The 16594-nt window shown below is 34.6% G+C and overlaps 2 protein-coding genes across 2 annotated transcripts; both read right to left on the bottom strand.

The window, feature by feature from the left end:
* Positions 1-1160: 1160 nt before the first annotated feature.
* LOC126018654 (olfactory receptor 1019-like) lies at positions 1161-2159 on the bottom strand. Its single transcript, XM_049780754.1, has one exon. It carries the CDS (start codon positions 2157-2159, stop codon positions 1161-1163), a length of 999 nt encoding a protein of 332 aa, XP_049636711.1.
* A 9626-nt stretch (positions 2160-11785) lies between these two features.
* Positions 11786-12718, bottom strand: LOC126018655 (olfactory receptor 5W2-like). The gene has a single exon (XM_049780755.1). It carries the CDS (start codon positions 12716-12718, stop codon positions 11786-11788), a length of 933 nt encoding a protein of 310 aa, XP_049636712.1.
* Between the last annotated feature and the right edge of the window lie 3876 nt (positions 12719-16594).

The following is a 16594-nucleotide window of genomic DNA, read 5'->3' on the forward strand; positions in this document are numbered from 1 at the left end:
ATTAAATTACAATTTACCTTAAAAGAATGCATTTAATTCTATGTTGTATTTGTGGAATATAACACTAAACATTGAATAGAAAGAGACTGAATACCACAGCACAGTGGCAAACATTATCACATTTCAGAGTTTTAAGGAGTACTGAGTTTAACAAATAATTGCACATAAAATATAAATTAAATATTAAAAATAAAAATCTGTAATTGTACTAAAATTAGGAATTTAAATAACTCATAAAACTATTTGCAATGTTTATTGTTGACATACATATTAGTATCAAAATGCCAGATACTTAAAATATAAAGCTTCTTTTTGTTTTATTTTGTTTTTTGTTTTTGGTCCACACCCATTGACACTCAGGGGTTACTCCTGGCTATGTGCTCAGAAACCGCTCCTGGCTTGGGGGCATCATATGGGACTCTGGGGGATTGAACTGCGTTTGTCCTACGCTAGCACTTGCAAAGCATACACCTTACTACTAGTGCCACAGCTCCTGCCCCGAGTATGGAGCTTCTGAATAAATCATTTGGTTCAATATGAGTTGTTGACATTTGTTAGAGAGAGAGGGATAGACATAGAATGATTACATTCATAAGTCGTACATAAGAAAATGATATATTAGTAATACCGACATATAATTGAGATAAGGACAAAGAGGACTAGTCAATGGATGGATGCTTGCTTAATATGAGAGAGAGAGAAAGAGAGACAGAGAGAGAGAGAGAGAGTGTGTGTGTGTTTTGGTATTTCTGTGTGTGGCAGAAGGACAGAGCTTATTTTGGGGGAAGAAAAAACTATGTCAATAATACATAGATTTGAACACTCTGGATAAGAAATGGGTATTGAAAGCAGGTAAAGGATTGAATGATACCCCAGCAGTAGCAATTGAAAATCACAGTATTGCAAATGAAGAAAAATAAGATAATTATAATGATGAGAGAGAAAAATATAATTTCCTGGGAGGCAGGTATAGGGAGGAGGAATACAGGCAGAATCCAGAGGTACTGAAAAAAGAAAATGAGCACAGATTAAGGGACTGAATGTAGAATATTTTATGAATGAAACACATTCATAAACAAGTTTGCAACTGAGTATTTTGTGCATAATCATATAAAATATATTACTTAAAATAAATCAATTTATAGAAAAAGACATTAGTTTTACTGATGACATAATTTAGTAATGATTGCTTTTTTCAGGGCACCTTTCACATCCTTATTCCTTAAGCTATAGATCAACGGGTTTAACATAGGGATGATAACTGTGTAGATAACAGAAGTAATTTTGTCAGTGTCCATGGAGTAACTGGAGCTGGGCCGCAAATACATGTAGAGAATTGTGCCATGAAAGAGAGATACTGTGCAGAGGTGTGAGGCACAGGTAGAGAAGGCTTTGCGTCTCCCCTCAGCTGATTTCATTCTAAAGATGGTAGCTATGATGTAGCTGTAAGAGAGGAGGACTGTGAAAACACTGAAACCAAAAATAATGGTACCAAATATGAATAACATTATCTCATTAATAAATGTATCTGAGGTGGCAAGTGCTAACAAAGGAGGAATATCACAGAAGAAGTGATTGATCATATTGGATTTACAGAATGACAACCGAAAAGCTAAGCCAGTGTGAATTGCTGAATCAAGCAGGCCCATGAGGTAGGTGAGAAAAACTAGCACAGTACAAAGTTTCCTGGACATGGCTACTGTATAAAGAAGTGGATTACAAATAGCTACATAACGGTCATATGCCATCACAGCCAACATCAGACATTCTATGTCACCAAAGGCAGCGAAAAAATACATTTGAATGGGACATGCAGTATATGGAATCCTCTTTTTCTCAGATAAGAAATCAGCCAGCATTTTGGGAGAGATAAAAGAGGAAAAGCAGAAATCACAAAAAGACAGGTTGCTCAGGAGATAGTACATGGGAGTGTGTAATCTGGAGTCTATCTTGATCAGCAGGATCATCCCAATGTTGGCAATCACTGTTGTGCCGTAAACAAAAAGAAATAATACAAAGAGCCAAAGTTGCACATCCTTTCTTCTAGAAAGCCCTAAGAATATGAATTCAGTAAATATAGTGCAGTTCTCCATTGCCACCGACCAGATCTGGAGATCTTTGCTGGAAACAAAGAAATAGGAATGGCAGGTTAGTTTCATGGCATAGTCTTATAACAAATTCTGATAATATGTTATATTCAGTAACAGTTATATTGTAAAGCAAGGGGGTTTTTTTTGGTAAATTTTACTGGAAATAAAACTTATGTGTACATTAATATGTATATATGTATATTTTAAATTATTATGTCATATTCATCAGAATTAGTTATGCAATTTTACAACACAGAATACTGACTGATAATTTTATAATAATAAATACTTGTCTTTAATATTATATAAAAATAATTCTGCAAACAAGTTGGCTCATATAACCAATGACTTTTTAAAATGTTGATGCATCTAAGTATTGTAGAATGGACTTTTTACTATAGGAGTAAATCAAGAATAACTGAAAGATGCACAAAATGAATATTTGAATTTTTCCCTTGATATCAAAATAAACGTCAGGTGGAATTATGAACTTTAAGGAATATAATGGTCAGTTACTCTGCCATGACAACCTCCTATACAATGAATTTTCTGTAATTAGGTTATTGAGAAGTAATGGTTACTACTTGATAATAGGGTGGAAAAGGCTTCATGTGTTATATTCTGAAGTATATCAAAGAATAAACAAAGCAGTCCACTTTGCTTCCTAAAAGCTTGTGCTGCCTGGGGGATTTTAAAAAGAGAATTGGGACCTAATAAGGATCCTGGCTGAATAAGTTACATAGGCAAGGGCAGAAATGTTGTAATCATGTTTTTTCATTCCACAATTATGGGAGAGACTTGTTTTCTCTTCACAGAGTTGATAGAGTCTATGCCAGAGTGATATGGATATATAGAACTTAGCCCTCTCATTTCCTCTATCACAAAATAGTTAAAAATATTTTCCTTTTTGTGGGCTTGTTTTGAATCACCTGGTAAGTTTCGAGAATCTTCCAATGATTTTTATTAAAGTGGTTGGACAGGATGTCAGCTAAAATGTCATTCTGCTTTAAGTTTTAACAGACCAATTATGCTCTCTATAATAACAAAAATACTTTTTATTTATTAATTATAGGAAATAGAAATTAAATGGAAATGAGGAATATAAACCAAAAATATAAAATATTATTTAGTTATATTGATCTCCAAATATTCATGTAAACTGATTTAAATTTCTGCCTAGAAATTCTTGTCTGACAAATACCATCCATTGAAAGTAAGGTATATAAAATTAAATTTTACTAAGAAATATAAAAACAGGGCAGGAAAGATAGCACAGCACTAGGGCATTTTCCTTGCATGCTACAACCAGGACAGACCCAGGTTTGATTCCTAGCATTTTATATGATACCCTGAGCCTGCCAGGAGTGATCTCTGAGTAAAATGCCAGGAGTAAACTGCAGGGGTGGCCCAAAAAGCAAAAAAAAAAAAAAAAGAAAAAAGCAAAACAATAAAATATTAAAATATGTCTAATCAACTTTACAACTTATTCTTCCACATTTCTTACTAGTTATTAACATGTATACATATTTTAATTGAATGGCTTGGCATAAATAAATAAATACATAATATTTTCTACACCTTTCTGATTTTATAAAAACAAATTTAGTCACAAATTACAAAATAGTGTAGAACATAAGAAATCTTAAGCAACAATCAGAAAGACAAGACAAATTATTAGTACCTGGCTAGAACTACTTTGTTTCATGCAGTTCTCTTTGAGGCTGGTTCAGCATTGCCTCCTCACTGACTTAATATATACATGTGGATATTCCCTAGGTATTCAGCAATTACTCTCCCAGGTATAGGTAGCAGGCTTATTAATATGATTTATCATATGCTGCTTTTTATTGCTAAATAGAATGAGTGAGACAAAATTACAATATGTTTTATAAAGTGTTATTTTTATTCCATGATACCTTATTTACTAAAGTATAGTTAGCAATTGTTATATCTCTACCCATCAACATTTTTTATTCCTGGTTATTAATACCTATTTAGTCCTTATATATTCATCTCAGAATAAAGAAACAATAATCCTTTTATGCTCAGATACTTTTACAGGCATGTATTAACTAACACTATGGTTATTCACAATCATAGAATTGTGAAAGAAGTCCTTTTTATTCTCCCTGATGTATTTGCACAAAATATTAAATTTATTTTACTTAAATATAGATTTCTTATTTTATAATTTTTGAAAGACACTATGTTGATCATAATCAAAATACATGAGGAAAACTTCTTTGTTATCTTCATAATTATCTTTTATAATTTTACATGAGGTCTAAGTTGAGTCCTCATGACAAATATTCTGGGTGGAAGGTGCTCCTATACTATAAAATTTATGGATCCTTATTCTTATTAGGTAATAACTTGTTTCTATATAGAAGATTTCTGCATTTTAGTGTGCCTCTGGATAGAGAAATGGTATCCAATCATATTCTGCACCTGATTATGTGGTTAAAAGCATTAGAACATTATTATAGGTCATTGTAGTAAGAGGTTGATTGAACACATGTTCAATCTAAATGGCAGTTTCTGTTGTTGTTTCTTTGTATGTAAAAGACATGAAGGCTTTGTGTTTCTCCTCCTACTCTTGATTTGTTCTTTTCTCTTCACTATACCCTGGCACCTACTTTTTTCAAAGTATCTACTATTTAGACTATTGTGTTTCTTCGTGGAGTTATTTTAAATACCACATATCAGTGATATCATTCTGTATTTATTTTTCTTCTGGCTTACTTCATTGAACATAATATTTTCTAGTTCCATCCATGCTGCAAATTGCATACTGTATCATTTCTTACTGGTAGGTATTGTTCCATTGTGTATATGTATCACATCTTCATGAATCCACTCACATAATTTTTGACATCTAGATTGATTCCAAGTCTTGGCTATTTTACTGAGTATTGCAATGATTAGGGATGTACATACATGTTTCAAATAAATGTCTTTCTATTCTGGGTATAGATACTCAAGAGAGGGATAGCTGGATTATATGGCAGCTCAATTTTGAGTTTACTGAGAACCCTCCATACAGTATTCCATAGGGGTTGGATCAGGTAGGATTTCCACCACCATTGGTTGAGCATTCCTTTCTTACCACATCCCTGAAAACAGAGATGGAATTTTCCTTTTTAGCCATAAGCAATGTAGATTTTTCAGAAAGTATTATGTCTTTTTTGTGACACATTTATGAAACTTTAGCATTATCTAGAGGGAGAAGTAGATAAGGGGAAGGCTGAATTTTATTCAATATCCATAAAGTGTGTGTATTTTATGAATGTTGCAAAATAAATAATTAGAGGGGCATGTGGGGGCCCAAAAACATAATGTGTAAAAGCCTTTTGTACTTTTATGTTCATTCTAATCCTATTAAAATAGCTCTAAACTGGAAAAAAGGCAAATACCTTGGGACAAATAATAATAAACTGTTATACTTGAAATAAACCACGTGTGTGAGGCCAGCCTCAGTGGTTGATTGCCTGTGGGTGCAGTTTGTACTTAAAAAACACGATTTTGAATAGATTTGAGGTCTGTGAGCCCTGTTGCAACAGCTTTGGGCTTTGGCAGGATTTTGTACTAAAAAAGCATATGTGTGAATTGAGCTGAGGTGTCTGAGCTCAACTGCAGTGGTGTGGGCTTCTGGCTGATGTTGGACTTAAAAAGCACAAGTCTGAATCGAACTGATTTGTGTGAGCACAAAGACTATAGCTTGGGGACAGTGGGTAGAGTATGGACTAAAAAAAATATCAGCAGTTTGAATTAAATGAGGTGTGAGGACAGAGCAATAGCACAGTGGTAGGGTGTTTACATTGCACGCACTCAACCCAGGATGAACCCTGGTTTGAATCCCGACATCCCATAAGGTCCTCCTGAGACTGCCAGGGGCAATTTCTGAGTGCAGAGCCATGAGTAACCCCTGAGTGCTCCTGGGTGTAACCCCCCCTCCCCCCAAAAAATGAGGTGTGTGAGGCTGGATGTGACCAAAAAAAAAAAAAAATGAGGTGTGTGAGCCCAACTGATCTGGCTTGGAACATGGGCAGATTTTGCACTTAAAAAAAGCACCTTTTGAAAATGAATTGAGCTGTGTGATCCCAGTCATGAGTGTGACCACAGATAGAACCTGAGCTATAGCTCATTTTTCCTAGTCAAGAAGTCCCATCACAACAAATAAAACACAGTACCACCCTATAATGATCACAAAGGGAAAACACCACAGAACCCTACAACACCTTGTGCCTAAAGCTGCTAGTTCTTTTTTTCCTTTTATTTTATTTTAGTTATTTTTTATTTTTTGAGTCACACCCTGTGACACTCAAGGGATACTCCTGGCTCTGTGCTCAGAAATTGCTCCTGGCAGGCACAGGCGATGCAGGGAATTGAACCTGGGTCCGTTCTGGGATGGTTGCATGCAAGACAAATGCCCTACAATTGTGCTATAGCTCTGGTCCTAAAAATGCTAGTTCTGATGACCCAAACAACATCAGCCACAACAAAAATTGCTGGTCTGGATTTTAGAGATAAAATGCTAGTGCTGTTCAAAAAACTCAAAGAAGCAATTAAATGAGCCACCATAAAACTTAAGAGAATATGAGTGAGACTAGACATGAGAAAACTTCAAACAGAAATATCAGAACTTAAAAAACATGGTAGATAAAATGAAAATCTCATTGAAAGCTTCATGGGCATAATAATAATTGCTCAAGACAGAATCAGTGAACTGAAAGATGATCTGCACAAGCGCTTCCATACAACAGAAGAGGCTGGAAATAAAAAGAGCCTTTAAATAACTGATCAGACTATAGAAAAATATTTAAGTGAACAGATAAAAATAAAAATATGGAATAAACTAGATAGAAATAACATAAGATCATTGTTGACTCAAAGACCCAGGAAGAAAAACACATAATCATCAATCAAGAATAACAATACTGAAAATTTTCCATAAATAAGGAGTGCTTCCAACCACATCCTAGATACTTGAAGATAACTTAAAAATACCCAGAAAAGACCATCCAAAGACATATCCTAAACATAATGATAAAAACACAAATAGGGATAAAATACTGAAAACAGTAAGACAATAAAAGGAAATCACATACAATAAGCATCACTAAGTGTTATAGTAGATTTATCACAAATAACCTTCAAGGCCTGAGGGCATTGGGGAATATAGTGACAACACTTAATGAAATAAATTATTTACCAGAGTGTTTTATCCAGCAAATTTTTATTCAGGTTTGAAAAAAGCATATAGAGGTTCATGGATAACCAATAGCTCAGAAACTTTTCAAATTCAAAAACAACCTTAAAAGAAGGGTTGAAAATGTCTACTTGAAGGCAAGTTAGATCCAACAGACATCAAACTCCTAGATTAGGTGATACTAAATCACATGCCAATCTTATCTATCTATGTCAATGTGTAGAATAAAAATATGAAGCATTAATTTTATGTTTTCGGTGAGGCAGCCCAGGTACCATGTTACTAACCTCTCAGGCAGACAGATCTTATGGAAGCAGGGTAACAGTGGAGAGATAATTCACAGTCAGTTAAAGCTTCATCAGAATCAGTTCACTTTATTCCATGTTTTTTCTATGCTATGTGTATTTCTGCTCTCTGCTATCTTTGCCGAGCAGCTTCTCACTGCTTCTCTTCTTGCTCTATGCCTTTTGCTGCATCACCCTTTCTGCTCCCACTAAGACTCTCTTGCCTTTTTTTTTTGGTTTTTGGGCCACACCAGGCGGTGCTCAGGGGTTACTCCTGGCTGTCTACTTAGAAATAGCTCCTGGCAGGCACGGGGGACCATATGGGACACCGGGATTCGAACCAACCACCTTTGGTCCTGGATCGGCTGCTTGCAAGGCAAATGCCACTGTGCTATCTCTCCAGGCCGACTCTCTTGCTTTATTTAAAATAGCTTCCCCCATCCCAGGTGAAGGCAGGTTTGATGATCATCCAGGTGGGATTAACATCTCAAAAGAAGAGGTTAGGGAAACAGGAAGTTGGGGAAGTAATACCTTAAAATTACATCAATAGACTAAATTTCCCAGTTAATAAATGCAGAAGGGCAAAATGGATGAGAAAACAAAATCCAACATTTTACTGTCTGCATAAAACACATCTAAATAGTGAGAGTAAACATAGACTTAAAGCCAAAGGTTGCATCAAGATCGCACACTCCTAAACATATATTCACCCAATGAGGGGACAACAAAATATAAAGCAATTGTGACAGATTTTCAGAAAGACATCAGTAGTAAGACAATGATAGTGGAAGACTTCAACACCACCATTTACCCCTTGATAGGTCAACTAGGTTAAAGCTTAACAAGGATATACTGCTCTGAAGAAAAATGTAAGATAGTGGCTTTTAAATATATGTAGGGCTCTGCCTCGCAGAGAGATGGATACACTTTCTTCTCCAATGTACATTCTGAAATATTTGTGTTTTAGTTTATTATATATGTTTATGTCTTTTGTTTATATATATAGTCTAGATAATTCATAAAAATGAAATATTAGCAATAGTCAAATTGTGTCTTTGCAGACTTAATTTTTGGGCTAATTTGTACATAATAATTGGCATTATATCAGTACTTACAATATGTTGAGTCAAATATATTATGATTAATAATAGGTAATATGTTAACAAGAACCATATCACTTGTGTAATGGTCGAAGTGTGCTTAGTTGTTTTGATAAAATATGAATAAGTAAAATATATACTTTCTAGTTTAAGTAATTGTGTTAAAAAGGTAAAACAAAGACATGATGACCTCTGCTTATTAATTTAACCATGCCATAATTGTAAATGACTCATTGACAAATTCTTCAATTCTTAGCTTGTTTGATTTATTTTCCCTGTATTTTTTTAAATGTCCTAGCACAGACTTTAAATATATGAGATCTCTGGTACTGCATAGTCTCCCAAACACAGCAAGAAGCAAATCAATTGTAGAACTGAAGAAACGTTTGAGGATTGTTGGTTGAAAGCAAATAAAATTATGCTTCTCCCTATATTATTCATATTGTCATTTAGAATCATTAAAAACGGGCTGGAGCTGTGGTGCAAGTGGTAGGGCACTTGTCTTACATCTGCTAACCTAGACAGACTGGGTTCAATTTCCCGGTGTCCCATATGGTCCCCCAAATCAGGAGCGATTTCTGAGTGCATAGCTTGGAGTAACCTCTGAGCATCACCAGGTGTGGCCCAAAAAGCAAAAACAAAACAAACAAACAAACAAACAAACAAAAAGGGCTAGTGTAATAAGAGCAGTAGGGCATCTGCCTTGCACGTGGCCTATCGTTCAAATCCTGGCATCCCATATGATCCCCTGAGCCTGCCAGGAGTGACTTGAGCACATAGCCAGGACTAACCCCTAAATGCCAATGGTTGTGACCCAAAACACAAAAACAAACAAAAAAATTATCACACACACACATAAGTCCTACTTCCTTATCTCTGGCATAAGAATAACAAAGCAGATTTTTTTATCATTAATTCACCAATTTGAGGACATAAGTCTATAGACCCTCTATTGCACCATCTCTGTTATTTTAATAGGATTCCATTTCAACATTTCCCACCATGACTCCTAAAGCCAACATATCAAAGGGTGCAATTTTTATTCAAGATTAATATATTGACCAAAGACGCACAAAAACCATCATTTTAGAATAATTCTTAAGACTACCAATTATTTGGGTCAGAGAGATATCATGGAGGTAAGGCATTTGCCTTGGTTGCAGAAGGGCGGCGGTTCAAATCCCGGCATCCCATGTGGTCCCCCGAGCCTGCCAGGAGTGATTTCTGAGCATAGAGCCAGGACGCACTCCTGAGCGCTGCCGGGTGTGACCAAAAACCAAAAAAAAAAAAAAAAAAAAAAAAGACTACCAATAATCTAAAAAAATTTTTTGTGAAAACACACATATACTAAAAATTTTATTTAATTTGGAGTCAAGCTGGTTGTTGTTAGGGCTTCTTTCTGGTTCTGTGCTTAGATACCACTCTGATGCTTAGAATATAACATGCAATGCAAGAAAATGATCACGGGTACACTGGCCATTTGCAATGAAAGGGTTTTATGCTATATACTATCTCTTGGAATATAAACACTAACAAATGTTTATCCTTTTATTATGATTTTTGTAGCAATCTGTTTCACTCATGTTAACAGTAACACTTTATAATGTGTGAATTAATACAGATAGCTTAAAATGCAAGGACTTACTTATACCTTTGCAGCTATTTGAAAAAATTAATGCAGTCCTGCTGCACATTCTGCTCTATAGCTGTATATGTATTTCATATTCCAATTGTTATTGTAGTTATTATTCCAATATTTATTACAGTTTGCATCACATCTGATTATGTCCATAGCTGACTTCTTTTTCTGTTCCAAGGATCACTAATGGCCAATGCAAGAAAATATATATTTTGTGAGGATTTCAAACCTGAGTCTCTCAAGAGTAAGGCAAGTGTCATACAAGTTAAACCATTCCTCCAGAAAACATCTTTGTACTTCTTTATCAAAAGCAAATAGACACAAATTTTTGAAGTATAGATAAATATTTATAAAGTGATAGACATGTTACAGCATAAGGAAATAGTCTCTTGAATTATTTCTGACACTTAGTAGGAGACAAGCCACTTGCTAAAATGTTTAATTAAATACAATATTAAATTAAATTATAAATCAACTTAAAACAATTCATTAATTTTATGTACAACATAAAATTGGTAAATAATAACATAATATCAGTATATATTGTAGAAAAAGCATGACCACCACAGAAAAATAGCAAACATTATTATTTATTAGTGTTTTAAGTAGGGCAGAGTTTAACAAATAATTGCACAAAAATGTAAAATAAATATCAAAAAATTAAATATCAATAACTGCACTAAAATAAGGATTTAAACAACTCATAAAAATATTTGCAAAATTTAAGGGTAACATGCAAAACTGTATCACAATGCCAGATACTTAGAGTTTAGAGATGCTGAATAAATCATTTGATTCAAGATAAATTGTTGAAATTTGTTACAGAGGGAGAAACATAGAATGATCACATTCACATATGGTATTGAAATAAAAGGTAGTATGTTTGTAATACAGAAATATAAGAGAGATGAGGACAAATCAAATTAGTCAATGGAAGAAAACTTGCTACACATGAGTGTGTCTGTGTGTTTCTGTGTGTATTCTGTGTGTTTCTAGATGTTTCTGTGTGTGGCAGAGGGACAGAGGTTTATAGTTAGGGCAGAGAAAGAACAACTATGACAATGATATATAGATATTATCACTCTGGATAAGACCTTAGTGTTGAAAGCAGGTAAATGGATTAAAAGATACCCCATCAGTTTCAAAATTGCATGTAAATGGCTTAAAAGATACAACAACCAGTTGCAAAATTGCAAATAACAGTTTTACAAATGTAAAATAAAATATGGATTGAATAAGGAAAGAGAGAGAAAAATTTCTTCCTGGGAAGCAGGAATGGAGAGGCTTCAGGACTTAATCTGGTGATGCTGAAAAAAGGAAATGGGCACAATTAAGGGATGGGTGTCGGAATATTTTCTGACTGAAACACAGTCATGAACAAGCTTGCAACTGAGTCTCTCCTGGATAATCAATTAAAATGTATTAATTATAATGAATAAATTTATAGAAAAAATACATTGATTTTACTGATGACATAATTTAGTGCTGATTGTTTTTCTCAGGGCACCTTTTACTTCCTTATTCCTTAAGCTATAGATCAATGGGTTTAACATAGGGATGATGACTGTGTAGATAACAGAAGTAATTTTGTCAGTGTCCATGGAGTAACTGGAGCTGGGTCGTGAGTACATGTAGAGAATTGTGCCATGAAGGAGAGCCACTGTGCATAAGTGAGAGGCACAGGTAGAGAAAGCTTTGCGTCTCCCCTCAGCTGATCTCATTCTAAGGATGGTAGCTATGATGTAGATATAGGATAGGAATATAGTGAAGAAGCTGCAACCCAGCGTAATTGTACTAAATATGAATAATATTATTTCATTAATAGATGTATCAGAAGTGGCAAGAGCTAATAGAGGAGGAATGTCACAGAAGAAGTGATTGATGATGTTGGATTTGCAGAATGACAACTGAAAAGCTAAGAAGGTGTGAACTGCAGAATCCAGCAGTCCCATGAAGTATGTGAGTAAAATCAACAAGGTACATAGTCTTTTGGACATGGCTACTGTATATAGCAGTGGATTACAAATAGCTACATAGCGATCATATGCCATAACAGCCAACATGAGAACTTCCACATCACCAAATATACAAAAAGCAAACATTTGTATGGTGCATGCAGTATATGGGATCCTCTTTGTCTCAGATAAGAAATCAGCCAGCATCTTGGGAGAGATAAATGAGGAAAAACAGACATCACAGAAAGACATGTTGCTGAGGATATAATACATAGGAGTGTGGAGTCTGGAGTCCATCTTGATCAGCAAGATCATCCCTAAGTTGGCAATGACAGTTGTGACATAAACAAAGAGAAATAATACAAAGAGCCCAAGTTGAACATCGTGTCTGCTAGAAAATCCTAAGAAAATGAACTCAGTAAATACACTGCAGTTCTCCATCTCCCTAGGCCCGATCTGGAGATCCTTGCTGGAGAGAAACAAATAGGAATGTTAAGTTAGCTTCATGGTATAATCTTATAACAAACTCTATAATATGTTATATTCAGTATTAGGCATATTGTAATGCAAGGACTTTTAGGTAAATTTTACTAGAAATAAAAAGTATTATGAATAACTAATATTTAAATACATATATTTTAATGATTGTGCCATATTCATCAAAATTAGCTATGCAATTTTACTGCAAATAATAGTGATGAACATTTCTTTTATGCTAATAAATATTTGTATTTAATATTTTATAAGAATAATTCTGAAAAGAAATTAACTCAAATAACCAATGTTTTAAAAATGTTGTTTATGTTTTTAAATTTTATAGAAGGAATTTTTTAGTAGAGCAGGGTATCAGGAATAATTGGACAATATCCATAATTAATAGATTGAATCTGATATCAAATATATACATCAGTTGGAATGATTAAACTTGATGGGATATAATAGTTACTTTGCAATATAATATCCCTTACAATTCTGTAATTACAATACCGAGAGTCAGAACCAGTAGTCACAAAGAAGGGTGGTTATCATTTCATAATATAGTGAAAATGGCTGTATGTGTTATAATGTGAAGTAGAACAAGGAATGAACAAAGCTGACCATTTGCTTCCTAAAAGCTTGTGCTGCTTGGGGGATTTAAAAAGGGAATTGGGACCTAATGATAATCCTAGTTGTATAAGCAACATAGACAAGGGAAGAAATATTATGCTCATGTATTTCATTCCACATTCATGGGATAGAAGTTTTTTCCTCTATAGATTAGATAGAATCTATGCCAAAGAGATACAGATAGATAGCTTTGCCCTCTAATTTTCTCTAAAAATCGCAAAATAGTTAAAGATTATTTTCCTTTTTGTGGATTTGTTTTGATCCCTAATCACCTGGAAGAAGTCTCTAGAATCTTGCTTCCATATGGTTTTAATAAAGTGGTTGGACATGATGCCAGATGAACTCTATTTCTGCTTTAAGTTTTATCAAAGCCAATTATGTTTTCTATAGTAACAAACATACCTTTTTATTTATTAAGTATAGAAAAAAGAAGTTAAAAGTACATAAAAAATAAACCAAAAATATAAAATATTATCTAGTTACCATTATACTGATCTCTAAATATTCATGTAAACTTATTTAACAATCTGCCTGGAGATGCTTGTCTGGCAAAAAGCATCCTTTGAAAAGTAAAGTATTTAAAATAAAATTCCACTAAGAAATGGAAAAACAGTAAAAAGTGTCTAATCAACTCCACAACTTATTCTTCCACACAATTCTTACTAGTTATTAATGTGTATACCTATTTAATTGAATGACTAGGCATCAACAAATGAATACATGATATTTTCTACACCCTTTGATTTTATAATATAAATTTTAGTCACAAATTATAAAATAGTGTAGAACATAAGATCTCTAAGACATTAAATAGAAAGACAAGATAAAGTTTTATTACCTGGCTAGAACTACTTTGTTTCATGCAGTTCTCTCTGTGGCTGGTTCAGCATTGCCTCCTCACTGACTTGGTTGATATAGTCAACTTTATGTAGTCCCTGGGTATTCACAACTTTCTCCCTCAGGATTAAGTAGCAGATCTATTAATATGATGTATCATCTGCTGTTTTTTAGTGCTAAATAAGATTTTTGAAAAAAAAGTACAGAACATCTTAGAAAAAGCATTTTTTTAGCCAAAGAAACCTTATTTCTCAACATAAAGTATAGTTAGCACTTGTAATACTTCCACTCAGCAACATTTTTTATTTCTGGTTGCTAAGCCCTATTTAGCCCTTATATATTCATCCCAGAGTAGGCAAAGAAACAGAATCCTTTTATGCTTACATACTTTTACAGGCATGTATTAACCAACACTGTGATTATTGACAATCATAGAATTGTGCAAGAAGTCCTGTGTTATCTCCCTGATGTATTTCCACAAAATATTAATTTTACCAAATAAAACTTTCTTATTCTATAATTTTTGAAAGACAACATGTTAGTCATAATCAAAATAGTAAGAAATACTTCTCTTTGTTTCTGTATAATAATCTTTTTTATTTCACATGAGGTCTAAGTCGAGTCCCCATGAAAAATGTTCAAAGTGGAAGGTGCCCCTTTATTATAAAATGTATGAGTTCTTATCCCTATTAGATAAGAACTTACTTCTATACATAAGATTTCCCCATCTTAGTATGTTATGCAAAAAAGGAATGATGTCATATTATATTATTGATGCATTTGGGGCTAAAAATGACAAGCTATACAATTTCTGTAGCCTGGTTTAGACCTGAGCTTTTATCCCAGGCAAGAATTTTCTACTATAATTTCTTACTAAGCAGAGCCAAAACAAGCAAAAAAGGAAGAAAATTAAAGGGAAGAGGGATGGAGAGGCTACCTCTAAATTTGGAAATTGACACACTAATAGTTATGACTATTGAGGAAGTAAACATACAAAGAAAGTATAGATATCTCCATTAAATCTTTAGAGATATTCTTGTGGAGTTAAGTTCCAGAGCACACTTTCATTCCAGACCATGGTCTTATTGAGTTTGAGAAATGATTTGCAGCAGTAAGTGATCAGTTAATGTCCTGGAACTGGAGGTCCCTTTGGAGTTGAATAGGTAGCAAGCAACAGTTCACATTAAGGGCATAGGTAGGACAAAAAGGGCTGCATAGAATGAGTCAGCAGAGTGGTGTTGCAGCTTCTTGGCAGGGCAAAAAATGTGGGTGTCCTTTCACAGTGGAAGCCAGGTAGTAGCTTACTGGGGCAGGGGGACAGTCTTAGTTCCTAAGGAGTTAAGAACTGAGGGTAAAGAGGGTTAATGTTACCCCCCCCCCCACTTAGGGGGGCATGCACCAGACATGGCTTTTTGCCTTTCTGGGGCAGTGCCTTCCTCCCAAAGAATTATTTGCCAAAAGGCCCGCTTAGCAAAGTCAATCATTTGACCCTTTGCGTGGATCATTGGCAGTAATTTCAACATGGCTGTAACATTACATTTTTCTCTCTATTTGGCCACTATAGAAATCCAGCCTCAGCTTTCCTACAAAGAAATGTCATTACCAAAAACCCGCCAAAAGCTCTCTGCTGTCTAGTTCGTATAACTTGACACCAGCAGCTTGTTTCTCTGAGTCTAGCTCTATGATGGTAAATAATTATTTCCGTCCCCCCTAAAATCTATTTTCTGGCTACTACATAAACATCATAAATATCTCTGTCTCTCACCTCCTGGTTTCTTGAATAAACCTGCTTTTTGCTAAGCCAAAAACATCTCTAGCTCTGGTTTCACTGACCTCCAGCAGAGTTCTTTCTCACCTGAAGAAAGGTCTTGTAATATGTAAATTTAAGGTCTGGTTCCCCATTGTACTGCTCTCCTGCTCTTTGTAGACACCTTGCATATCAGAGTTTGTGCTTATAAATGTCATCAGCTGAAAAGTAAATTTGTCTCTAGTGCCTTGGACGAAGATCCCCATACAATGCATTTTGTGTGGTCTCATTTATTTCATTTTCATATTTCATATTCGTCCACTCGAGATCCTGCTTCTTTCCCTGTGAAAGGTTCCCGGACCCCACAAAGGTTCTGCTTAGCAACACAACACGTCTGCAGCAGGTTAAATAGGAAAAGATAAGGGATCATGACTGAGAGGGTGAGAGAATACAATAAATTTTGGACGGGGGTGGAGGTATAATATAAAACAGGGGCTATATAATATATAGGCATGGATAGTTTACAATACAGATTAGGCAAACATAGAGGAGTCCACTGCATACACACTCAAACCCACTATAGACAGATATCAGTTATCTATTTGATAGCTTGTAGTTGGAGTCCT

The sequence above is a fragment of the Suncus etruscus genome, chromosome 9 (assembly GCF_024139225.1).
Source record: "Suncus etruscus isolate mSunEtr1 chromosome 9, mSunEtr1.pri.cur, whole genome shotgun sequence".
Taxonomy (NCBI): domain Eukaryota; kingdom Metazoa; phylum Chordata; class Mammalia; order Eulipotyphla; family Soricidae; genus Suncus; species Suncus etruscus.

What these genes read in the sequence shown, in the direction of transcription:
- LOC126018654 (XM_049780754.1), bottom strand. Translation starts at nt 2,159, where the DNA reads ATGAAACTAACCTGCCATTCCTATTTCTTTGTTTCCAGCAAAGATCTC.
- LOC126018655 (XM_049780755.1), bottom strand. Translation starts at nt 12,718, where the DNA reads ATGGAGAACTGCAGTGTATTTACTGAGTTCATTTTCTTAGGATTTTCT.